This window comes from Phoxinus phoxinus (assembly GCF_949152265.1).
Source record: "Phoxinus phoxinus genome assembly, chromosome: 20".
Lineage (NCBI taxonomy): Eukaryota > Metazoa > Chordata > Actinopteri > Cypriniformes > Leuciscidae > Phoxinus > Phoxinus phoxinus.
Window position 1 is genome coordinate 7,484,555 of NC_136895.1, and position 26,136 is coordinate 7,510,690.

Sequence of the window (26,136 nt, forward strand, 5' to 3'; positions counted from 1 at the left end):
TGAAACTATGTGTCAACAGTTTAGCAATAATAAAAAATTATAAATATTAATGTAATATAAAAAATAATATAAAATTGTAAAGGGTCACTTTTTATATATATTTAAATAACGACCTCCTGGCTGCTGCAAAAGACTGTCTTTAGATGGCTGATCCCAGAACTGTAGCGCACACTGCAGACATTTGAACGGACCAATCAGCGCTCAGAAAACCCGCCTGGCTCCAGAGCTCCTCCCACTTTCCCCTCACTGCCCAATCATGATTAAGCGTCGGTTAACGCCTCAGCAGCGGCGGATTCAAACTGAAGATGAAAGATGGCCGCGGAGAAAGACACCGATGTAAATAAACGCGACAGAAGGTAACAGTATTTATTTACCAAAAATGTTCGCTTAATATAAAAGTCTGAAAATACAATACAATATTTAGACTTTTGAATAACTGCTTAGAAACTGCTGGGTAGGCGCACTGAGGTAGAAACGTACGTTAGTGTCTCATACGAAATGATGTGTGCCTGTTACAGTATAAAACGCAAATAACACGAAAGATAACATTGTAACAACAGTTCCTGCCACATAACCTGAGTTACTATAATTATATATAGAGTTATAGAGATACATATATAGATATATATAGTCGTAACTTTGAATGGACATAACACAAAATACCATTGTAATCTTTGAAGAGCCGTATAAAATCATGTAACGTCAAACTCCTTTGCAAAACGAATGTGAATATTTCCGGGTGTGATAACTTAACGTTAGTACCATGGTATTACCATCTGATGAACAATCACTGTACTTTTCACTGCCATCGAAACTAGAATTAATTCAAGTTACACTGACTGTAGGATTCAGACAGATTCTTGCATGTTTTCTAAGTGTTTGACCATTGATGCTTTGTAAAGTGAAATGCCAACTACAGAAAAATACCAATTATACAGATCAACCGATCATTTTATCTTATTCCAGTCATTATGGAGTCTTTCGCGTTTTAAAACCCTCAGAATCACCATCATATTGATAGTACGTTGTTCTGAAGCCATTTGAAAGTTCAAGCTGACTATTCATTCAAGGCTTCCATCACCAGCTTTGCTGAATTTTAGGTTATATGTTAATTTACAGTTAATGGCCTTCAAAAGAAAAGGAAACATCTATTTTTAAACGCACATGACAATTTTGAAGTTCAAATTCAACTTGATGTCATTGTGGTGTATTGTAAACCATCAAGTAAAAAAATAAATAACATTTTCCTTACATCTTAAATATATAGGCTATGAGTGTAAAGAAATTATTTTTAAAAACTTTTCTATTTCAAAAGTTTTGCACAATTATCACTAATTATTAAATAATTTTTTTTAAATTTTGGATAGCTGCTTTGCACAATGTTTTACATCGCCTTGTTTTATTTAAATTACCAGATAGTATTGATCTCGACTAACATTTTCTGTTTTTTCCTGTGTTTTTGAAGCACTACTATTTTCAAAAAATAATAAAAAGTAAATATAATTCTTTTCCACAACTTTAATGTAAATTAAATATTAATAATTAAATAATGTAAATATTTTATAATAAAATGTCCATATCGGTGCACCCCTATTTTATATTACAATTAATCGTCAGCACAAAATTCATAATCGTGACAAACAAATTGTTGTTTGTTTAAATTACATTTTGCATGTTTTTTGAATAAATAAATAGTTAGTTGAACTATAAAATGTCATGTTTGTGTGTTCACAGGGGCACGGTGTGCAATGTTGTGAACAGTCATGAGTCCGAAACGGGCGGCGGTGGAGACGGGCGGCCGCCCATCATCTTCAACCCAGACTTCTTTGTGGAGAAGCTGCGCCACGAGCGACCCGAGGCCTTCACCGAGCTGGTGCTGAGTAACATCACGCGCCTCCTCGACCTCCCCGGAGCCGAATTCTCACAGCTACTGGACGAGGAGCCCAAGACCCCCAACGGCACTGCGGCGGGAGGCTTCTTCCGCTCCTTCAACTTCCTCAAGCGCAAAGGTCAGGGGGTTCGGGGAGTTGTAGCTAGTTTCCTTGTTGGATTCCATATAGCTTTTTTTCCATTTGATTTCTACCTGCATAAATTATTCCTCATGCGTTAGACAAATTTACAACCAGTCCATTGTCAATATGCCTTTGAGCTTATAATGGAGACGCCGGTGATTCTTCTTCGGGAAGACTTCAGGCTCTATTGACTGAATCTATTGAACAACCTTCAGAGTGAGAATTACATTATCAAGTTCTCTGAGCGCTCCTCAAGTTAGTTTGCTGCTGTCGGCTCCTGCTATTGACCGGCTCGCTCTAGATTCATTACCGGCTAGCCAACAGTAATGGGTGACACTAAAGTCAGGACCTCACTGGTTTCAATGTGTGACCAACAGTATTTGGTTCTCAAATCAAAGACTCTAGTATACAGGAGAGACTCGAAACATTAGAATATGGTGCAAAAGTTCATTTATTTCAGTAATTCAACTTAAAAAGTGAAACTAATATATTATATAGACTCATTACATGCAAAGTGAGATATTTCAAGCCTTTATAATTAGCCTTTATAATTTTAAGCCCTTATAATTTTGATGATTATGGTTTACAGATTATGAAAACCCCAAATTCAAAATTAGAATATTGTGAAAAGGTTTTCATAATCTGTAAGCCATAATCATCAAAATTATAACAAAAAAAGGCTTGAAATATCTCACTTTGCATGTAATGAGTCTATATAATATATTAGTTTCACTTTTTAAGTTGAATTACTGAAATAAATGAACTTTTGCACCATATTCACACCATATAGCATCTAATGGAAAAAGGTTTGGTACTGCACCCAAACTAAATTTTTCTGAAAGCTAATTTATTTTTAGATAAAAACCTTTATGGCTTTCAGTTCAGCATGTTTACTTTTTAATAAATAATATATATTTTATATAAAATAATGTTCATAAATAATTTTCATAAACTTAAACCTCTTATTTTTTTCACTTCTGTTTTTTGTAACTTTCACTTCAACAATAATCTGTCAAGGCTCCTCTTTACTTTTTCGCTAAGGACCTCATAATATTTTTACAATATATTCAGAATATATTATATTTTAGAATATACCGTTTTTTTAATCAACTTTTATCAACTTATTTCAATAACCATAGTGTACCCTTGAAATGAAAAACAACATAATGCATAAATTTGGCATTTTACATAAATACATTACATTTATTTTCAAGGTATATTACATTTCATAATTCATTGTTTATCATTAAATGAGTATTTAACATTTTACATTAAAAAATAAGTGAAAGTAATTCAGGCCTTATTTATGTATGCATTTCATTTCGCCTTTACTATTTATTGCAATATTCCATGACACATTTAATAATTTCATTATATATTGAAATCCCCTCTGTAATTGCACTGAAGACAATGCAAATTATTAAAATATTTTTATATTTATAATTTTGTATTAAGCTTGACAGCATATTTTCCCTCTTCAGACTAAGTAAAGTTAAGTTTATGTAGCTGAATATAAACATTTGGATATTTTTTTTTTTACAACAAATAAAGTATAATTTATACAGGGAATATTGCCTTCATATTCCCACCCAGTGAGCAAGCTAAAAAAACAATGATTGGAGATGTTGATTTTTGGAGAGAGGTTTCATTGTAAAAAAACAGATATTTTCTTTATTTCACAGATAAAGGTGTTGTGTTTGGCATGCCCCTCACGGAGGAAGGAATAGCCCACATATATCAGCTCATCATGTACCTCAGCAAGAGTAAGTCCAGGATGTTTAATCAAGAACAACGGTCCGGTCACGGTAGCGAAATTACGCCCACATTTCTTGCTCTTACTTGAAATTCCTGATTGCTTTGATTGCTTTTCAAATGATTTTGGTGTATTTTGCTCGTGGAGTTACACTGAAGAGCAACACGTGTGTGCATAGTTAAATCGCTGCATGTGCAATGTCAATAAGGCAAACAAACTCAAACACGCCATGCTTCAACCTTTTTGCTGCTTGATCCAAAAGAAAAATACTGTTTTAATTTCCCTTGATCTACAAGAGAAGTCGGATACAACAATCAACTCTTGAGACAACATTGCGATGATTGACATAATGGCAGCTGGCTACCATGGTAACGTTTTAGCATCTAGCGGCTGCTAGCAAGAAACATGGGGATGCAACAGCTTGACCTGTTTGGTGTTTTGCAGTTTTTGACCATAGTAATATTAGTGACCACAGATGCATTATGTCCAGCAGGCAGACATCTTGTTTTTGTCCTGTTGTTTGGCGGTGTGATAGAGCAGGTTCCGCTTTTAAACAGCGCCCTCTATGGACCGGTTTTGGATGCTTAATCGATGCTTAATCGGTTTGGATGCTTAATTTAATAGAAATTAATAAGAATATCTAGCAATTAGAATATCAAGGGAAAATAATCGATGTGTCATAATCGTGTAGCCCTAGTTCGCACTCGTTATTAAGCATTTTTATTCCTATGCAGATCAGTGATGCGCGGGTTGATCCAAAATGAGCGGGTGCCTGCTGTCACCCGCGGTTACGAGTCATCCAAAAATATTTTTAATGATATTCGGGTCGCGGTCGGTCGGGTCGTTTGAAATAAAGATGCCAATTAAACCGTTGTAATTTATATAGTACTAGCCACAATGTTCTATGAAATACATACGCCTACGCTTTATTGTCTGAATAACTGGCGCGAAGATGACGCACGAGCTCAGTCTGCAAAAGAATGCGAGACGAATTTCATCTAGTGGAAACTTTTGGTACTGCACCCAAACTAAATCTTACTGAAGGTTAATTTTTTGAGATATCAACCTCAAATTTGGAACATAACTTAAGATTTATGGCTAGTTTGGATTTCTCACAGTTTTAGAGTAAAACATGTTTTGAAAAATATATATTTCATATGAAAATTGAAAATAGTATTTTTTGGGTTGTATTTTTCATAACTATAAAATTAAACTTGTTTAACTTTTTTTTTTTTTTTATTACTTTTCACTTCAGCAATAATCTGCCAAGTGTCTTCTTTAAAAAGAAGCTTAAATCTGTGCTCCAAAGCATTCATAATATATGACCATTTCATGTATATGCTCAAACCGCAAATGCATTATAACTACTGCATAAATATAATTTAGGATCATAAAAATCCCCTAAAAAACAAACAAAAACGTTACTGGCTCAAAATATAGTACATTAATTTAATTGAAATAAAAAAAGCACCAGAGGGTTAAGTCATCTGGTGAAATTGTTTTCATATCGCAGAAAATCTAAATATTGCAGTGTCCGTCTTTTCCAATATCGTGCAGCCCAAGAAACTGAGACGCTCGCTGTGGTTGTTTTCCGGCAGATCTGCACGTCGAGGGTCTTTTCCGGGTCCCTGGGAACAGCCTGAGACAGCAGACGCTGAGGGAGCAGCTCAACGGGGGAGCCGACATCGACTTCGCCTCCGGTGACTTCCATCCCAACGACGTGGCCACGCTCCTCAAGGGCTTTCTGGGAGAACTGCCCGAGCCCCTGCTGACACACCGACACCTGCACGCTCACCTGAAGATCACAGGTTCGTCCGCTTCCCCAACACCTCTCTCGTGCTGTCCGTCACTGTCAGTCTCTGATCTCCTCGGCTCTCCTCCGCAGAGCTGAACCTGTTCGACGAGCGCGGGGACAAGACGAGTGTGCCGGATAAGGAGCGTCAGATCGAGGCCCTGCAGCTTCTCCTGCTCCTGCTGCCCACGGCTAACCGAACGCTCCTCAAGCTCCTGCTGGACCTGCTCTATCACACCGCCAAGCAGCAGGACAAAAACAAGATGTCTGCGCACAACCTCGCGCTCATGTTCGCCCCACACGTCATCTGGCCCAAGAACGTACGCCGTTGCTTTCCTTTTTTTAGTTTTTAATAGTTAAACATCCAAGCATGCGTCATGTTTCCGGTGTTGTGTCTGCAGATGAATGCCAGTGACCTTCAGGAGAACCTGAAGAAGCTCAACAGCGGCATGGCTTTTCTCATCAAACATTCACAGAAGATCTTTCGGGTACTTTTTCCTCTTTTCCAAATGCAGCTTTTTATCCGATACAATAGCATTTTAACGGGATTTATATTTTGTACTATTTATATATCTATTATCGTTTTTTGTTAATATTTTGAATGAGCCGTTTAATATTTTTAGTTTGTTTTATTAATTTTTGTTATGTGCTTTTGTCACTTTTATATATATATTTTAAATATTTTTATTTATTAATTTTATTTCAGGTTTATTCATTTTAGTATTTCAGCTTAAATATATTTATTTCTGTTAGTTGCCAAGGAAATATTTGTAGTTTTGTTCGTCAGGTTGTTTATTATCGTTAGCTGAAACCAAACCTATTAAAAATGTTTCTGTTAAATTGAATAAAGCTGAAATAAAATAGAATCCAAATATTAGTTTCCATAACAACTTACATTAGAAATGTTGCTGTGGCAATAACGGATGCATTGGAAACATGGTCAGTGTTGCTGTGATCTTTGTTTGGAACTATAATAGAACATAAACAGTCAATATTGCGTCTTAAATGTAAGTGACTGATATTAACTACCGTACTTGAACTGTCAGATGACAAACGGTCATGAAATCAGTGTCACATTTTCAATCGTGATGGCATTCAGGAAACTCTTGGTCACGTGATGATGTTGCTTAACTTTATCATATGTTAAAAATGTAAAAACATTTTGAATGTTTTACTGCAGAACATTAACTGAGTTTCTGTTGTTCTTCAGCTGCCCCTTGATTTGCCCCTTAAAGCGTTAATAGCGAGCCTTGACTAGTTTAAGTTTTTCATCTCGTATTTTTTTTAATTTCAGCTTTATTTCAATTACTCAAGACAGTTTTTAACCGTTTTAGTTGACAAAAACACCACTGACTAGGGCTGGTCAATTCAAAATCGATTATCAAAGGCCAATTCTTTTTTTTTTTTTATATATTTATCTATCGCCTAAAAGCCAGTATTAGTTTTCCTCCACTGTTTAGAGGCTTTCAGCCTCCATGTTACATCTAATGCTGTGAGATTTATGTTTGTTTTATCTTAAACATAAAATAACCAGATCCTGATGGCATGCGACGGTTCTGACTCGTCCAATTTTCAGCAAAAATCCTGTCTATTCATTGTGTGCGCTTGAAGTTGGGTTTTAATGGACCCAAGTGTACCTAAAATAAAAAGTTTAATATACAGGTTTGTGGCTCTTAATTTCTTTTTATTAATTAAACACTTGTAAACTTTTGATTTTTTTTTTTTATAAATATAGGATTTGTATTAAATCTATATTCAGTGAGTCGAATCGGGAATCGAATTTTGAATCGAAAATCAAACCGAATTTAGAGCTTGCGAATAGTAATCGAATTGAATTGACGTGGCGTTTAAAGGATGTTTATGTGTGTTTTACTCCCTGGTTGTGAAATGAAACGGTCTCCTGTTGTCTTCTCTCATGTGAAGGCACCAGCGTATCTGCGGGAACACGCCAGACTTCAGTTCGCCAACACCAAGATTATTCACTCCAAGGTTTGTGCCGTTCATGCTGCTCCTAAAGCCAGTCTAAGCTCTGATTGAGCCCTGGCTGCGTTCACACGGTCCGTGCTGTGAGTGTGCTGGTGTGAGTTTGCTTCTAGACTGCAGTTGTGTGTGAGCGTAACTCTCTCTGGCTGCGTTCACACTGTCAGTGCTGTGAGTGTGCTGGTGTGAGTGTGCTTCTAGACTGCAGTTGTGTGTGAGCGTAACTGTCTCTGGCTGCGTTCACACGGTCAGTGCTGTGAGTGTGCTGGTGTGAGTGTGCTTCTAGACTACAGTTGTGTGTGAGCGTAACTCTCTCTGGCTGTGTTCACACTGTCAGTGCTGTGAGTGTGCTGGTGTGAGTTTGCTTCTAGACTACAGTTGTGTGTGAGCGTAACTCTCTCTGGCTGTGTTCACACTGTCAGTGCTGTGAGTGTGCTGGTGTGAGTGTGCTTCTAGACTACAGTTGTGTGTGAGTGTAACTGTCTCTGGCTGCGTTCACACGGTCAGTGCTGTAAGTGTGCTGGTGTGAGTTTGCTTCTAGACTGCAGTTGTGTGTGAGCGTAACTCTCTCTGGCTGCGTTCACACTGTCAGTGCTGTGAGTGTGCTGGTGTGAGTTTGCTTCTAGACTGCAGTTGTGTGTGAGCGTAACTCTCTCTGGCTGCGTTCACACGGTCAGTGCTGTGAGTGTGCTGGTGTGAGTGTGCTTCTAGACTGCAGTTGTGTGTGAGCGTAACTGTCTCTGGCTGCGTTCACACGGTCAGTGCTGTGAGTGTGCTGGTGTGAGTTTGCTTCTAGACTGCAGTTGTGTGTGAGCGTAACTCTCTCTGGGTGCGTTCACACTGTCAGTGCTGTGAGTGTGCTGGTGTGAGTGTGCTTCTAGACTACAGTTGTGTGTGAGCGTAACTCTCTGGCTGCGTTCACACTGTCAGTGCTGTAAGTGTGCTGGTGTGAGTTTGCTTCTAGACTGCAGTTGTGTGTGAGCGTAACTGTCTCTGGCTGCGTTCACACGGTCAGTGCTGTGAGTGTGCTGGTGTGAGTTTGCTTCTAGACTGCAGTTGTGTGTGAGCGTAACTCTCTCTGGGTGCGTTCACACGGTCAGTGCTGTGAGTGTGCTGGTGTGAGTGTGCTTCTAGACTGCAGTTGTGTGTGAGCGTAACTCTCTGGCTGCGTTCACACTGTCAGTGCTGTAAGTGTGCTGGTGTGAGTTTGCTTCTAGACTGCAGTTGTGTGTGAGCGTAACTCTCTCTGGCTGCGTTCACACGGTCAGTGCTGTGAGTGTGCTGGTGTGAGTGTGCTTCTAGACTGCAGTTGTGTGTGAGCGTAACTCTCTCTGGCTGCGTTCACACGGTCAGTGCTGTGAGTGTGCTGGTGTGAGTGTGCTTCTAGACTGCAGTTGTGTGTGAGTGTAACTGTCTCTGGCTGCGTTCACACGGTCAGTGCTGTGAGTGTGCTGGTGTGAGTGTGCTTCTAGACTACAGTTGTGTGTGAGCGTAACTCTCTCTGGGTGCGTTCACACTGTCAGTGCTGTGAGTGTGCTGGTGTGAGTGTGCTTCTAGACTACAGTTGTGTGTGAGCGTAACTCTCTCTGGCTGCGTTCACACTGTCAGTGCTGTGAGTGTGCTGGTGTGAGTGTGCTTCTAGACTGCAGTTGTGTGTGAGCGTAACTCTCTCTGGCTGCGTTCACACGGTCAGTGCTGTGAGTGTGCTGGTGTGAGTGTGCTTCTAGACTACAGTTGTGTGTGAGTGTAACTGTCTCTGGCTGCGTTCACACGGTCAGTGCTGTGAGTGTGCTGGTGTGAGTGTGCTTCTAGACTGCAGTTGTGTGTGAGCGTAACTCTCTCTGGCTGCATTCACACGGTCAGTGCTGTGAGTGTGCTGGTGTGAGTTTGCTTCTAGACTGCAGTTTTGTGTGAGCGTAACTCTCTCTGGCTGCGTTCACACGGTCAGTGCTGTGAGTGTGCTGGTGTGAGTGTGCTTCTAGACTGCAGTTGTGTGTGTGTGAGCGTAACTCTCTCTGGCTGCGTTCACACTGTCAGTGCTGTGAGTGTGCTGGTGTGAGTGTGCTTCTAGACTGCAGTTGTGTGTGAGCGTAACTGTCTCTGGCTGTGTTCACACTGTCAGTGCTGTGAGTGTGCTGGTGTGAGTGTGCTTCTAGACTGCAGTTGTGTGTGAGCGTAACTCTCTCTGGGTGCGTTCACACTGTCAGTGCTGTGAGTGTGCTGGTGTGAGTGTGCTTCTAGACTGCAGTTGTGTGTGAGCGTAACTGTCTCTGGCTGCGTTCACACTGTCAGTGCTGTGAGTGTGCTGGTGTGAGTGTGCTTCTAGACTGCAGTTGTGTGTGAGCGTAACTCTCTCTGGGTGCGTTCACACTGTCAGTGCTGTAAGTGTGCTGGTGTGAGTGTGCTTCTAGACTGCAGTTGTGTGTGAGCGTAACTGTCTCTGGCTGCGTTCACACGGTCAGTGCTGTGAGTGTGCTGGTGTGAGTGTGCTTCTAGACTGCAGTTGTGTGTGAGCGTAACTCTCTCTGGCTGCGTTCACACTGTCAGTGCTGTAAGTGTGCTGGTGTGAGTTTGCTTCTAGACTGCAGTTGTGTGTGAGCGTAACTCTCTCTGGCTGCGTTCACACGGTCAGTGCTGTGAGTGTGCTGGTGTGAGTGTGCTTCTAGACTACAGTTGTGTGTGAGCGTAACTCTCTCTGGCTGCGTTCACACTGTCAGTGCTGTGAGTGTGCTGGTGTGAGTGTGCTTCTAGACTGCAGTTGTGTGTGAGCGTAACTCTCTCTGGCTGCGTTCACACGGTCAGTGTTGTGAGTGTGCTGGTGTGAGTGTGCTTCTAGACTGCAGTTGTGTGTGAGCGTAACTCTCTCTGGGTGCGTTCACACTGTCAGTGCTGTAAGTGTGCTGGTGTGAGTGTGCTTCTAGACTGCAGTTGTGTGTGAGCGTAACTCTCTCTGGCTGCGTTCACACGGTCAGTGCTGTGAGTGTGCTGGTGTGAGTGTGCTTCTAGACTGCAGTTGTGTGTGAGCGTAACTCTCTCTGGCTGCGTTCACACGGTCAGTGCTGTGAGTGTGCTGGTGTGAGTGTGCTTCTAGACTGCAGTTGTTTGTGAGCGTAACTCTCTCTGGCTGTGTTCACACTGTCAGTGCTGTAAGTGTGCTGGTGTGAGTTTGCTTCTAGACTGCAGTTGTGTGTGAGCGTAACTCTCTCTGGCTGCGTTCACACGGTCAGTGCTGTAAGTGTGCTGGTGTGAGTTTGCTTCTAGACTGCAGTTGTGTGTGAGCGTAACTCTCTCTGGCTGCGTTCACACGGTCAGTGCTGTGAGTGTGCTGGTGTGAGTGTGCTTCTAGACTGCAGTTGTGTGTGAGCGTAACTCTCTCTGGCTGCGTTCACACGGTCAGTGCTGTGAGTGTGCTGGTGTGAGTGTGCTTCTAGACTACAGTTGTGTGTGAGCGTAACTCTCTCTGGCTGCGTTCACACTGTCAGTGCTGTGAGTGTGCTGGTGTGAGTTTGCTTCTAGACTGCAGTTGTGTGTGAGCGTAACTCTCTCTGGCTGCGTTCACACTGTCAGTGCTGTGAGTGTGCTGGTGTGAGTGTGCTTCTAGGCTGCAGTTGTGTGTGAGCGTAACTCTCTCTGGGTGCGTTCACACGGTCAGTGCTGTGAGTGTGCTGGTGTGAGTGTGCTTCTAGACTGCAGTTGTGTGTGAGCGTAACTCTCTGGCTGCGTTCACACGGTCAGTGCTGTGAGTGTGCTGGTGTGAGTGTGCTTCTAGACTGCAGTTGTGTGTGAGCGTAACTCTCTCTGGCTGTGTTCACACGGTCAGTGCTGTGAGTGTGCTGGTGTGAGTTTGCTTCTAGACTGCAGTTGTGTGTGAGCGTAACTCTCTCTGGCTGCGTTCACACTGTCAGTGCTGTGAGTGTGCTGGTGTGAGTGTGCTTCTAGACTGCAGTTGTGTGTGAGCGTAACTGTCTCTGGCTGCGTTCACACTGTCAGTGCTGTAAGTGTGCTGGTGTGAGTGTGCCTCTAGACTGCAGTTGTGTGTGAGCGTAACTCTCTCTGGCTGCGTTCACACGGTCAGTGCTGTAAGTGTGCTGGTGTGAGTTTGCTTCTAGACTGCAGTTGTGTGTGAGCGTAACTCTCTGGCTGCGTTCACACTGTCAGTGCTGTAAGTGTGCTGGTGTGAGTGTGCTTCTAGACTGCAGTTGTGTGTGAGCGTAACTGTCTCTGGCTGCGTTCACACTGTCAGTGCTGTGAGTGTGCTGGTGTGAGTGTGCTTCTAGACTGCAGTTGTGTGTGAGCGTAACTCTCTGGCTGTGTTCACACTGTCAGTGCTGTGAGTGTGCTGGTGTGAGTGTGCTTCTAGACTACAGTTGTGTGTGAGCGTAACTCTCTCTGGCTGTGTTCACACTGTCAGTGCTGTGAGTGTGCTGGTGTGAGTGTGCTTCTAGACTACAGTTGTGTGTGAGCGTAACTCTCTGGCTGCGTTCACACGGTCAGTGCTGTGAGTGTGCTGGTGTGAGTTTGCTTCTAGACTGCAGTTGTGTGTGAGCGTAACTGTCTCTGGCTGCGTTCACACGGTCAGTGCTGTGAGTGTGCTGGTGTGAGTGTGCTTCTAGACTGCAGTTGTGTGTGAGCGTAACTCTCTGGCTGCGTTCACACGGTCAGTGCTGTAAGTGTGCTGGTGTGAGTTTGCTTCTAGACTACAGTTGTGTGTGAGCGTAACTCTCTGGCTGCGTTCACACTGTCAGTGCTGTAAGTGTGCTGGTGTGAGTGTGCTTCTAGACTGCAGTTGTGTGTGAGCGTAACTCTCTGGCTGTGTTCACACTGTCAGTGCTGTAAGTGTGCTGGTGTGAGTGTGCTTCTAGACTGCATTTGTGTGTGAGCGTAACTCTCTCTGGCTGCGTTCACACGGTCAGTGCTGTGAGTGTGCTGGTGTGAGTGTGCTTCTAGACTGCAGTTGTGTGTGAGCGTAACTCTCTGGCTGTGTTCACACGGTCAGTGCTGTAAGTGTGCTGGTGTGAGTTTGCTTCTAGACTGCATTTGTGTGTGAGCGTAACTCTCTCTGGGTGCGTTCACACTGTCAGTGCTGTGAGTGTGCTGGTGTGAGTGTGCTTCTAGACTGCAGTTGTGTGTGAGCGTAACTCTCTGGCTGCGTTCACACTGTCAGTGCTGTAAGTGTGCTGGTGTGAGTGTGCTTCTAGACTGCATTTGTGTGTGAGCGTAACTCTCTCTGGCTGTGTTCACACGGTCAGTGCTGTAAGTGTGCTGGTGTGAGTTTGCTTCTAGACTGCATTTGTGTGTGAGCGTAACTCTCTCTGGCTGCGTTCACACGGTCAGTGCTGCGAGTGTGCTGGTGTGAGTGTGCTTCTAGACTGCATTTGTGTGTGAGCGTAACTCTCTCTGGCTGCGTTCACACTGTCAGTGCTGTGAGTGTGCTGGTGTGAGTTTGCTTCTAGACTGCAGTTGTGTGTGAGCGTAACTCTCTCTGGCTGCGTTCACACTGTCAGTGCTGTAAGTGTGCTGGTGTGAGTTTGCTTCTAGACTACAGTTGTGTGTGAGCGTAACTCTCTGGCTGCGTTCACACTGTCAGTGCTGTAAGTGTGCTGGTGTGAGTGTGCTTCTAGACTGCATTTGTGTGTGAGCGTAACTCTCTCTGGCTGCGTTCACACGGTCAGTGCTGTGAGTGTGCTGGTGTGAGTGTGCTTCTAGACTGCAGTTGTGTGTGAGCGTAACTCTCTGGCTGTGTTCACACGGTCAGTGCTGTAAGTGTGCTGGTGTGAGTTTGCTTCTAGACTGCATTTGTGTGTGAGCGTAACTCTCTGGGTGCGTTCACACTGTCAGTGCTGTGAGTGTGCTGGTGTGAGTGTGCTTTTAGACTGCAGTTGTGTGTGAGCGTAACTCTCTGGCTGCGTTCACACTGTCAGTGCTGTAAGTGTGCTGGTGTGAGTGTGCTTCTAGACTGCATTTGTGTTTGAGCGTAACTCTCTCTGGCTGTGTTCACACGGTCAGTGCTGTAAGTGTGCTGGTGTGAGTTTGCTTCTAGACTGCATTTGTGTGTGAGCGTAACTCTCTCTGGCTGCGTTCACACGGTCAGTGCTGCGAGTGTGCTGGTGTGAGTGTGCTTCTAGACTGCATTTGTGTGTGAGCGTAACTCTCTCTGGCTGCGTTCACACTGTCAGTGTTGTAAGTGTGCTGGTGTGAGTGTGCTTCTAGACTGCATTTGTGTGTGAGCGTAACTCTCTCTGGGTGCGTTCACACTGTCAGTGCTGTGAGTGTGCTGGTGTGAGTGTGCTTCTAGACTGCAGTTGTGTGTGAGCGTAACTCTCTCTGGCTGCGTTCACACTGTCAGTGCTGTGAGTGTGCTGGTGTGAGTGTGCTTCTAGACTGCAGTTGTGTGTGAGCGTAACTCTCTCTGGCTGCGTTCACACTGTCAGTGTTGTAAGTGTGCTGGTGTGAGTGTGCTTCTAGACTGCATTTGTGTGTGAGCGTAACTCTCTCTGGGTGCGTTCACACTGTCAGTGCTGTGAGTGTGCTGGTGTGAGTGTGCTTCTAGACTGCAGTTGTGTGTGAGCGTAACTCTCTCTGGCTGCGTTCACACTGTCAGTGCTGTGAGTGTGCTGGTGTGAGTGTGCTTCTAGACTGCAGTTGTGTGTGAGCGTAACTCTCTCTGGCTGCGTTCACACGGTCAGTGCTGTAAGTGTGCTGGTGTGAGTGTGCTTCTAGACTGCAGTTGTGTGTGAGCGTAACTCTCTCTGGCTGTGTTCACACGGTCAGTGCTGTGAGTGTGCTGGTGTGAGTTTGCTTCTAGACTGCAGTTGTGTGTGAGCGTAACTCTCTCTGGCTGCGTTCACACTGTCAGTGCTGTGAGTGTGCTGGTGTGAGTGTGCTTCTAGACTGCAGTTGTGTGTGAGCGTAACTGTCTCTGGCTGCGTTCACACTGTCAGTGCTGTAAGTGTGCTGGTGTGAGTGTGCCTCTAGACTGCAGTTGTGTGTGAGCGTAACTCTCTCTGGCTGCGTTCACACGGTCAGTGCTGTAAGTGTGCTGGTGTGAGTTTGCTTCTAGACTGCAGTTGTGTGTGAGCGTAACTCTCTGGCTGCGTTCACACTGTCAGTGCTGTAAGTGTGCTGGTGTGAGTGTGCTTCTAGACTGCAGTTGTGTGTGAGCGTAACTGTCTCTGGCTGCGTTCACACTGTCAGTGCTGTGAGTGTGCTGGTGTGAGTGTGCTTCTAGACTGCAGTTGTGTGTGAGCGTAACTCTCTGGCTGTGTTCACACTGTCAGTGCTGTGAGTGTGCTGGTGTGAGTGTGCTTCTAGACTACAGTTGTGTGTGAGCGTAACTCTCTCTGGCTGTGTTCACACTGTCAGTGCTGTGAGTGTGCTGGTGTGAGTGTGCTTCTAGACTACAGTTGTGTGTGAGCGTAACTCTCTGGCTGCGTTCACACGGTCAGTGCTGTGAGTGTGCTGGTGTGAGTTTGCTTCTAGACTGCAGTTGTGTGTGAGCGTAACTGTCTCTGGCTGCGTTCACACGGTCAGTGCTGTGAGTGTGCTGGTGTGAGTGTGCTTCTAGACTGCAGTTGTGTGTGAGCGTAACTCTCTCTGGCTGCGTTCACACGGTCAGTGCTGTAAGTGTGCTGGTGTGAGTTTGCTTCTAGACTACAGTTGTGTGTGAGCGTAACTCTCTGGCTGCGTTCACACTGTCAGTGCTGTAAGTGTGCTGGTGTGAGTGTGCTTCTAGACTGCAGTTGTGTGTGAGCGTAACTCTCTGGCTGTGTTCACACTGTCAGTGCTGTAAGTGTGCTGGTGTGAGTGTGCTTCTAGACTGCATTTGTGTGTGAGCGTAACTCTCTCTGGCTGCGTTCACACGGTCAGTGCTGTGAGTGTGCTGGTGTGAGTGTGCTTCTAGACTGCAGTTGTGTGTGAGCGTAACTCTCTGGCTGTGTTCACACGGTCAGTGCTGTAAGTGTGCTGGTGTGAGTTTGCTTCTAGACTGCAGTTGTGTGTGAGCGTAACTCTCTCTGGGTGCGTTCACACTGTCAGTGCTGTGAGTGTGCTGGTGTGAGTGTGCTTCTAGACTGCAGTTGTGTGTGAGCGTAACTCTCTGGCTGCGTTCACACTGTCAGTGCTGTAAGTGTGCTGGTGTGAGTGTGCTTCTAGACTGCATTTGTGTGTGAGCGTAACTCTCTCTGGCTGTGTTCACACGGTCAGTGCTGTAAGTGTGCTGGTGTGAGTTTGCTTCTAGACTGCATTTGTGTGTGAGCGTAACTCTCTCTGGCTGCGTTCACACGGTCAGTGCTGCGAGTGTGCTGGTGTGAGTGTGCTTCTAGACTGCATTTGTGTGTGAGCGTAACTCTCTCTGGCTGCGTTCACACTGTCAGTGCTGTGAGTGTGCTGGTGTGAGTTTGCTTCTAGACTGCAGTTGTGTGTGAGCGTAACTCTCTCTGGCTGCGTTCACACTGTCAGTGCTGTAAGTGTGCTGGTGTGAGTTTGCTTCTAGACTACAGTTGTGTGTGAGCGTAACTCTCTGGCTGCGTTCACACTGTCAGTGCTGTAAGTGTGCTGGTGTGAGTGTGCTTCTAGACTGCATTTGTGTGTGAGCGTAACTCTCTCTGGCTGCGTTCACACGGTCAGTGCTGTGAGTGTGCTGGTGTGAGTGTGCTTCTAGACTGCAGTTGTGTGTGAGCGTAACTCTCTGGCTGTGTTCACACGGTCAGTGCTGTAAGTGTGCTGGTGTGAGTTTGCTTCTAGACTGCATTTGTGTGTGAGCGTAACTCTCTCTGGGTGCGTTCACACTGTCAGTGCTGTGAGTGTGCTGGTGTGAGTGTGCTTTTAGACTGCAGTTGTGTGTGAGCGTAACTCTCTGGCTGCGTTCACACTGTCAGTGCTGTAAGTGTGCTGGTGTGAGTGTGCTTCTAGACTGCATTTGTGTTTGAGCGTAACTCTCTCTGGCTGTGTTCACACGGTCAGTGCTGTAAGTGTGCTGGTGTGAGTTTGCTTCTAGACTGCATTTGTGTGTGAGCGTAACTCTCTCTGGCTGCGTTCACACGGTCAGTGCTGCGAGTGTGCTGGTGTGAGTGTGCTTCTAGACTGCATTTGTGTGTGAGCGTAACTCTCTCTGGCTGCGTTCACACTGTCAGTGTTGTAAGTGTGCTGGTGTGAGTGTGCTTCTAGACTGCATTTGTGTGTGAGCGTAACTCTCTCTGGGTGCGTTCACACTGTCAGTGCTGTGAGTGTGCTGGTGTGAGTGTGCTTCTAGACTGCAGTTGTGTGTGAGCGTAACTCTCTCTGGCTGCGTTCACACTGTCAGTGCTGTGAGTGTGCTGGTGTGAGTGTGCTTCTAGACTGCAGTTGTGTGTGAGCGTAACTCTCTCTGGCTGCGTTCACACTGTCAGTGTTGTAAGTGTGCTGGTGTGAGTGTGCTTCTAGACTGCATTTGTGTGTGAGCGTAACTCTCTCTGGGTGCGTTCACACTGTCAGTGCTGTGAGTGTGCTGGTGTGAGTGTGCTTCTAGACTGCAGTTGTGTGTGAGCGTAACTCTCTCTGGCTGCGTTCACACTGTCAGTGCTGTGAGTGTGCTGGTGTGAGTGTGCTTCTAGACTGCAGTTGTGTGTGAGCGTAACTCTCTCTGGCTGCGTTCACACTGTCAGTGCTGTGAGTGTGCTGGTGTGAGTGTGCTTCTAGACTGCAGTTGTGTGTGAGCGTAACTCTCTCTGGCTGCGTTCACACGGTCAGTGCTGTAAGTGTGCTGGTGTGAGTGTGCTTCTAGACTGCAGTTGTGTGTGAGCGTAACTGTCTCTGGCTGCGTTCACACGGTCAGTGCTGTGAGTGTGCTGGTGTGAGTTTGCTTCTAGACTGCAGTTGTGTGTGAGCGTAACTCTCTCTGGCTGTGTTCACACTGTCAGTGCTGTGAGTGTGCTGGTGTGAGTGTGCTTCTAGACTACAGTTGTGTGTGAGCGTAACTCTCTCTGGCTGCGTTCACACGGTCAGTGCTGTGAGTGTGCTGGTGTGAGTTTGCTTCTAGACTACAGTTGTGTGTGAGCGTAACTCTCTGGCTGCGTTCACACGGTCAGTGCTGTGAGTGTGCTGGTGTGAGTTTGCTTCTAGACTGCAGTTGTGTGTGAGCGTAACTCTCTCTGGCTGCGTTCACACGGTCAGTGCTGTGAGTGTGCTGGTGTGAGTGTGCTTCTAGACTGCAGTTGTGTGTGAGCGTAACTGTCTCTGGCTGCGTTCACACGGTCAGTGCTGTAAGTGTGCTGGTGTGAGTGTGCTTCTAGACTGCAGTTGTGTGTGAGCGTAACTGTCTCTGGCTGCGTTCACACTGTCAGTGCTGTGTGTGCGCTGGTGTGAGTGTGCTTCTAGACTACAGTTGTGTGTGAGCGTAACTCTCTCTGGCTGTGTTCACACGGTCAGTGCTGTGAGTGTGCTGGTGTGAGTGTGCTTCTAGACTACAGTTGTGTGTGAGCGTAACTCTCTCTGGCTGCGTTCACACTGTCAGTGCTGTGAGTGTGCTGGTGTGAGTGTGCTTCTAGACTGCAGTTGTGTGTGAGCGTAACTCTCTCTGGCTGCGTTAACACTGTCAGTGCTGTGAGTGTGCTGGTGTGAGTGTGCTTCTAGACTGCAGTTGTGTGTGAGCGTAACTCTCTCTGGCTGCGTTCACACTGTCAGTGCTGTGAGTGTGCTGGTGTGAGTTTGCTTCTAGACTACAGTTGTGTGTGAGCGTAACTCTCTCTGGCTGTGTTCACACGGTCAGTGCTGTGAGTGTGCTGGTGTGAGTGTGCTTCTAGACTACAGTTGTGTGTGAGCGTAACTCTCTCTGGCTGCGTTCACACGGTCAGTGCTGTGAGTGTGCTGGTGTGAGTTTGCTTCTAGACTGCAGTTGTGTGTGAGCGTAACTCTCTGGCTGCGTTCACACGGTCAGTGCTGTGAGTGTGCTGGTGTGAGCGTGCTTCTAGACTGCAGTTGTGAGCGTAACTCTCTCTGGCTGCGTTCACACGGTCAGTGCTGTGAGTGTGCTGGTGTGAGTGTGCTTCTAGACTGCAGTTGTGAGTGTAACTGTCTCTGGCTGCGTTCACACGGTCAGTGCTGTGAGTGTGCTGGTGTGAGTGTGCTTCTAGACTGCAGTTGTGAGTGTAACTGTCTCTGGCTGCGTTCACACGGTCAGTGCTGTGAGTGTGCTGGTGTGAGTGTGCTTCTAGACTGCAGTTGTGAGTGTAACTGTCTCTGGCTGCAGGATGATCTGGAGCTGCTGTCGGTCAGCGGTCCTCCTGTGGGGACGGCGTGTAAGCGGAGCGGAGCACGAGTGCGCTTGGACTCAGAGGATCACACAGAAGAGGCGCTCCGAGAGCTCTATCGGCACGTCACCGACAACATGCCTCACTCCGCCAAGAAGAAAAAACTCATCAGACAGGTGAGGGCACACGCTCCGGATTCATGTCTTCTGAGAGGGGGGACTGCTGGGTGTTTTTGTTTTTTAATTAAAAATAACTAAATTGTGATTTTTATTATTATTACAGTAGATTCATTGAGGTTGCTTTTATTATTGTTTGTATTATATTATATTTATTTGCTGTAATTTGTTGAATGGTTTTAAAGTCGGTCACTCTATTTTAATCTGAGATTTAGCATTTATTGAAAAATGTAGTGAATTGTATTTAAAAACATAGCTTATAAATATTGCATGGTATCATATAATCGCATCAGGAATTCTAAATAATAAAAAGAATTACTGAAAAACAAAAATGTTACATTGATTTTCCTGAAAAAAAAAAAAAAATGGCTTCGGTCACCATGCTTCTTATTTATACTACTAATAATAATAATTATAAAGTAATGACAGCAGACCCCTTGATTTTGTTAGTGTACATTTCTGCTATAGTTTTTGATTTATAAACAAAAGAAAGAAATTGTGCCATTATTATTATCATTATTAACATTAGAAATAAGTATTATAATTATAGTTTTGGCAGCAGATTCCTTGAAATGGGAATTTTTATTCTGTTAGCATACATTTTTGCAATAATTATTTTAGATTTTTTTTTTAAACAAAACAAAATAATTAATCTATTATTATTATTGCTAATACTTTGTTTTTTAAAGCAAACTAGATCATGCTATTATAGGGGTGTAACGATTCTCCAAATCCTCGATTCAATTAAATTTTCGATTCTAAGGTCACAGTTCGATTCAATTCTCGGTTTTTACTTTTTTTTTTTTTTTTTTTAAGCACAGGTTGCTATGCCATTTTTAGACCAAATTTAAATTTAGACCAAATGTCACATTTAAAACATTTATTAAGAACACAATGTAACAATAACTTATATCTTCAGTCAATTGGAAACTTAAGCAAAATAACCTGCGATAGTTTCTCCTTTGTAACCCCTTCTTCACAGAAGTGGACATTCAAGTTCACAACAAAACAAACAAACAAACAAACAGTTGAACAGATAAATCAATGCGTCGCGCAGAGCCACGTCTTTAAAATTCTAACACTTTATTCTCTGAGTGTACACACACACACACAGGCGGCGCCATTCGGCGTCTGTCCGCGGCGCCCAGCAACGGCTTTTATTTTAAATTAAATTAAATTAAAATGAATACATTTTATATACATTTATTTGTCTCGTTACTTCACACTGTGCTGCAATATAGGCCTACATGTTTTACATTCATTTACAGAAATCAGCTGGTTAAACGAAAATTGCTGATGTTATCGGATTTTCAGGATACATTCAGTTAACGGACGCTCTCTGAGATGAAGTGCTTCAGACTGCAGACTAAGCAACGTATTTAATTGTAGAGTAGCCTCATAACATAGACATGATCTTAATTCCATAATGTCCTTAAACATAATATTGCAGGTCATAAACTGAGAAAGTGCGCGTCCGGTGTACGATACCTCGAGTTGTCATAGACGCGACGCGACGCTTCTCGTCCGATGTGTGCGATACCTCGAGTTGTCATAGACGCGACGCGACGCTTCTCGTCCGATGTGTGCGATACCTCGAGTTGTCATAGACGCGGCGCTTCTCGTCCGATGTGTGCGATACCTCGAGTTGTCATAGATGCGACTCTTCTCGTCCGATGTGTGCGATACCTCGAGTTGTCATAGACGCGACGCTTCTCGTCCGATGTGTGCGATACCTCGAGTTGTCATAGACGCGACGCTTCTCGTCCGATGTGTGCGATACCTCGAGTTGTCATAGACGCGACGCTTCTCGTCCGATGTGTGCGATACCTCGAGTTGTCATAGACGCGACGCTTCTCGTCCGATGTGTGCGATACCTCGAGTTGTCATAGACGCGGCGCTTCTCGTCCGATGTGTGCGATACCTCGAGTTGTCATAGACGCGACGCTTCTCGTCCGATGTGTGCGATACCTCGAGTTGTCATAGACGCGACTCTTCTCGTCCGATGTGTGCGATACCTCGAGTTGTCATAGACGCGACTCTTCTCGTCCGATGTGTGCGATACCTCGAGTTGTCATAGACGCGACGCTTCTCATCCGATGTGTGCGATACCTCGAGTTGTCATAGACGCGATGCTTCTCATCCGATGTGTGCGATACCTCGAGTTGTCATAGACGCGACGCTTCTCGTCCGATGTGTGCGATACCTCGAGTTGTCATAGACGCGACGCTTCTCGTCCGATGTGTGCGATACCTCGAGTTGTCATAGACGTGGCGCTTCTCGTCCGATGTGTGCGATACCTCGAGTTGTCATAGACGCGACTCTTCTCGTCCGATGTGTGCGATACCTCGAGTTGTCATAGACGCGATGCTTCTCGTCCGATGTGTGCGATACCTCGAGTTGTCATAGACGCGACGCTTCTCGTCCGATGTGTGCGATACCTCGAGTTGTCATAGACGTGGCGCTTCTCGTCCGATGTGTGCGATACCTCGAGTTGTCATAGACGCGACGCTTCTCGTCCGATGTGTGCGATACCTCGAGTTGTCATAGACGCGGCGCTTCTCGTCCGGTGTGTGCGATACCTCGAGTTGTCATAGACGCGGCGCTTCTCGTCCGATGTGTGCGATACCTCGAGTTGTCATAGACGCGACGCTTCTCGTCCGATGTGTGCGATACCTCGAGTTGTCATAGACGCGACGCTTCTCGTCCGATGTGTGCGATACCTCGAGTTGTCATAGACGCGACGCTTCTCGTCCGATGTGTGCGATACCTCGAGTTGTCATAGACGCGGCGCTTATCGTCGGGTGTGCGGCCCCCAGAGAGGAGGTTGACTCGCAGCATTTCAACACGCGTGTTTTTTTCCGCTTGACAAGCCGACCAAATGTGACATGGGGGCGTGGCATCATCAACGATTAAACATTTTTATTCGATGATCGAGATTGTGACTTATTTCGATCGATTTCGATTTAAAATCGAAATCGTGACACCCTTATGCTATTATTATAGGACATACTATAAAGTGATTTGTTTATAATTTGTGATTTATTTAAAAACAAATAATTTTGATTACTATTATTATGCTACTGCAAAATTATTTCTGTTATTGTATTTTTAATTTTTTATAAACATTTTTTTTGCATTATTTTGTGATTGTAAAAAAAAAAAAAAAATGTTTTCCTTCTGTTAGCTGCACATTTCTGCTGTAATCTGATTTCAGCTTGGCAAGCAGTCGACCCCCGTGACTCCTGTCAGTGAGAATACGACTCCTACCAGTAAAAAACACACACGCTCGCGCTCCTTCGGCGGACTCATCAAGGTCAGATCACTACACACACACAAGCTATTATGTGTGCTTTAACTCAGAGCCATACATGCTTTGCTAGTTACAGAGGGATTGTACTATAGAGTCACACTGTAACAAACCCACCAATCCAGCGTTTGAAAGAGTGTGTGTGAATGCTGCTGTGTTTACCCGCAGAGGAAGGTTTTGGGGAGCCAGCCTGCAGTGGACAGAAGAGGGCGAGTGTCTCCTCCGGGGAAGGAGAACCTCAGCTGTGGGACAGAGAGCTGAAGAGGAGGATGAGGAGGAGGAGGTGAGCAGCGCAAACACAGCACATATCGCCTAAACAACAACACTGCAACTGACTCTTCATTTATTTGGACATTAGGTTTTTTTTTTCTTGTTTTTTCTTTCTTCAAAATGTTTATTTATTTACTTATTTGTTTAGTTTTATTTTGTTTTATTTTCTTTGTTTTAATTTGTTTTTGTTACATCCATTTATTTATTTTTGCTGTATGAATTTATTTTATTTGTTAATTTGTTTTGTTTTTTCTTTACTTTTTTGTTTTTCAAAAGTTTTATTTATTTTCTGCTGTTTTTTATTTGAATTAGTTTCTTATTTATTTAAAGTGTAATTTATTTGTATTTGTTTTTTTTGTTCTAATTGTTTTTTACAGAATTCTGACTTTATATCTCGCAATTCTGACTATCTCGCAAGTCTGACTTTTTATCTCGCAACTCTGACTTTTTATCTCGCAACTTTGACTTTTTATCTCGCAACTCTGACTTTTTATCTCGCAACTCTGACTTTTTATCTCGCAACTCTGACTTTATATCTTTCAACTCTGACTTTTTATCTCGCAACTCTGACTTTTTATCTCGCAATTCTGACTATCTCGCAATTCTGACTTTATATCTCACAACTCTGACTTTATATCTCGCAATTCTGACTTTATATCTTGCAATTCTGACTTTATATCTCGCAACTCTGACTTTATATCTCGCAATTCTGACTATATCTCGCAACTCTGACTTTATATCTCGCAATTCTGACTATATCTCGCAACTCTGACTTTATATCTCGCAATTCTGACTATCTCGCAACTCTGACTTTATATCTCGTAATTCTGACTTTATATCTCGCAACTCTGACTTTATATCTCGCAACTCTGACTTTATATCTCGCAACTCTGACTTTATATCTCGCAACTCTGACTTTATATCTCGCAACTCTGACTTTATATCTCGCAATTCTGACTTTATATCTCGCAACTCTGACTTTATATCTCGCAACTCTGACTTTATATCTCGCAACTCTGACTTTATATCTCGCAACTCTGACTTTATATCTCGCAACTCTGACTTTATATCTCGCAACTCTGACTTTATATCTCGCAACTGACTTTATATCACGCAACTCTGACTTTATATCTTGCAACTCTGACTTAATATCTCGCAACTCTGAATTTATATCTCGCAACTCTGACTTAATATCTCGCAACTCTGAATTTATATCTCGCAATTCTGACTTTAGTTTATAACACATAATTGAGACTATTTCACGCAATTCGGACTTTATATCTCGCAAAGATGTAAACTCGCAATTGTGAGTTTGAAAAAAAGAAAAAAATGTTTTATTCTGTAGCGGAAACAAACTTCCATATATAAGTGATATTTATTAATTTTTATATATATATTTTTTTTAATTACATTCATTTTTTAGTTTTCTTATTTAAAGTGTCATTTATTTCTATTTGTTTATTACAAGTGATATTTATTTTGTTTAGTTTTTATTTAGTTTTATTGATTTCAAAGTTGTGAATTGTTTCTAAATGTAATATCTGTGTAACTTTGCTTGTTATTTTCGTCTGTAGTGTGAATTCAGCCTGACCAGAAGACTTCATCCTGAACAACCAGAGGAGATAGTTTTATTCTAATTATTTTATTTATATTTTTATATTCTATATTGTTTTAACATACTAAATGTTGGGACTAATTTTCATTTAATGTGACTCTTTTTCTTCTTCTTCTTTTTTTTTTTTTTAAATCCGCTGCAGAGTTTTAAGCCGTTACATCAGGTGTGTATGGGTAAACCACTAGTTACTTACACTGGGAGTTTTTAACTGACCCGTGATAACACTTTCTCTTCGAGCTCGTTATGTGCAGTCTGTATGTGTGTAAATATATGTGTTTACTCACAAAACTGCATTACTGTTTGTTAACAGCAACTGGTATTTGTTTACATATTATAGAAATTGTCTTAATAACACTGTGAACATTCGAAATATGACATTTGTGACTAGAACAGGACAACTGTGACTTATTTTAAACTTTGTTTGTTGTAAATCATCAGCAGTTTCCATGCAATTTGAGGAGATTAATGTATTTTTGTACAATATTTAGTGATTTTTCTTCATAATTCATATGGTGAGAAGTGCACTAAGCACTCATGTTTCTCAATGAAAAGCTGTTACGTTTTATTCCTAGGGGTTTGTTGCGTGTCAAGGGTCTCTGTGATGTGTTTTGAAGGTTTGTGTAAGTCAGGAGTGTGGGATTATGGGAAGGATGGTAATTGGGGCTGTGATTTGATCAGCGGGAATGTGCCGTGTGTAAGTTTGCGCTTGGATCTGTGGGAATTAAAGATGTTGTGGAAGGAATTACTGTTAATGCTGGTTTGGCTTTGATCCTGTTATGTGATGCTCCTCAAAGGGCTGTGATGTCACTTCCTGACATATATATTGCTCTTTCAGATGTGCTAACAGATGCACATTCCCTCGACTATAAAGATTTGTACATTGTAACTGCTGAATTACTGTCATTTTTATTAGTATTTGCCATTTTAATACACAAATATGGCTTTCCTAAATCTGTATCTTAAGCCTAAAATACTGCAAAAGAGACAGTTCACCCAAAAATGTAAATTCTGTCATCAATTACACACACTCAAGTCATTCCCAAACGACCAAAAACATGTTAACCAAAACATTTTTGAAATATGAAATATGAAATATATATATATGAAAGTCAATTAGGTCCAGAAACTGTTTGGTTCATGCAGGATTGGAACGGCTTGAGTGTGTGTGAATGATGACAGAATTTACATTTTTGGATGAACTGTCACTTTAAATTTTTGGCATAACACCAGTAAATAAGCAAAACAAGTCCATCTTTTAACATGGTACAAGCTGTGTCGAGATTAAAATGGGGTGCTGATGATGGACGTTTACAAATTTAGAAATTGGAACAACTTTTCATGGTAAGAAGCCGGTCCTAAAGTGTTTTTAGAAGCGCTTTTTTTTTTTACTTTTTTTTTTTTTTTGTATATAGGTTGTAGTAGGTGCCACAAATGTATCATCTGCATTGTCTTAAGTCGAATGTTTTGTGTAATTATAGTGTGTGTGGTGTGTGTGTGGAAGATGTGGAAGTTGGGCAGGTTTTAGTATCTGAAAAACGTGAACAAATTGGGAAATTCATTGATTTGGAATAAACCGCATTTTTTTTACACTTTCAAAATAAAAAGGTTTATTTTTTCCTTTTCAATGTTACAGTAGTTAAAACTGGAGGATTAAAAAAAATCTATTTGATCTGTGAAACATTTGTATTTTGTACATGATCGGCTGTATTAATGGGTGCTTCTGTGTATTTCATTTTTTATTAAAACTTTTACCAGCTGAATTGTAACTCGGTTTTTTTATTTCTGTGTACGATCATTCATATATATATATATATATATATATATTATTATTATTTTATTTTTTTGAGTTGTGCCTGATAACTGTTAATGTTTGCTCGCAGTTCCATGGCTCTCCACTAGAGGTCAATGCAGATCAACTCATAAGCGGCACTTGCGCTGCTGACAGAAATATGATTGTATCACGATTGTCGCTTGATTGTATTCGTATTAGTAGTAGCCTAATCATC

At 43.3% G+C, this 26,136-nt stretch overlaps 1 protein-coding gene across 3 annotated transcripts; it reads left to right on the plus strand.

The window, feature by feature from the left end:
• The first annotated feature begins 276 nt into the window (after positions 1-276).
• On the plus strand, positions 277-25,893 carry arhgap19 (Rho GTPase activating protein 19). 3 transcript variants are annotated; one of them, XM_079592108.1, is made up of 11 exons: positions 277-356; positions 1,735-2,009; positions 3,695-3,775; positions 5,364-5,573; positions 5,651-5,877; positions 5,959-6,045; positions 7,481-7,546; positions 18,762-18,938; positions 22,153-22,251; positions 22,414-22,537; positions 24,090-25,888. In XM_079592108.1, exons 1-10 carry the CDS (start codon positions 313-315, stop codon positions 22,504-22,506), a joined length of 1,359 nt encoding a protein of 452 aa, XP_079448234.1. In that variant the 5' UTR covers positions 277-312; the 3' UTR covers positions 22,507-22,537; positions 24,090-25,888. The 3 variants fall into 3 exon arrangements, with proteins under 3 accessions (XP_079448234.1, XP_079448235.1, XP_079448233.1); XM_079592109.1 differs by having other exon boundaries at positions 286-356; positions 22,414-22,528; XM_079592107.1 differs by having other exon boundaries at positions 288-356; positions 22,414-22,501; positions 25,310-25,893.
• Positions 25,894-26,136: the final 243 nt, after the last annotated feature.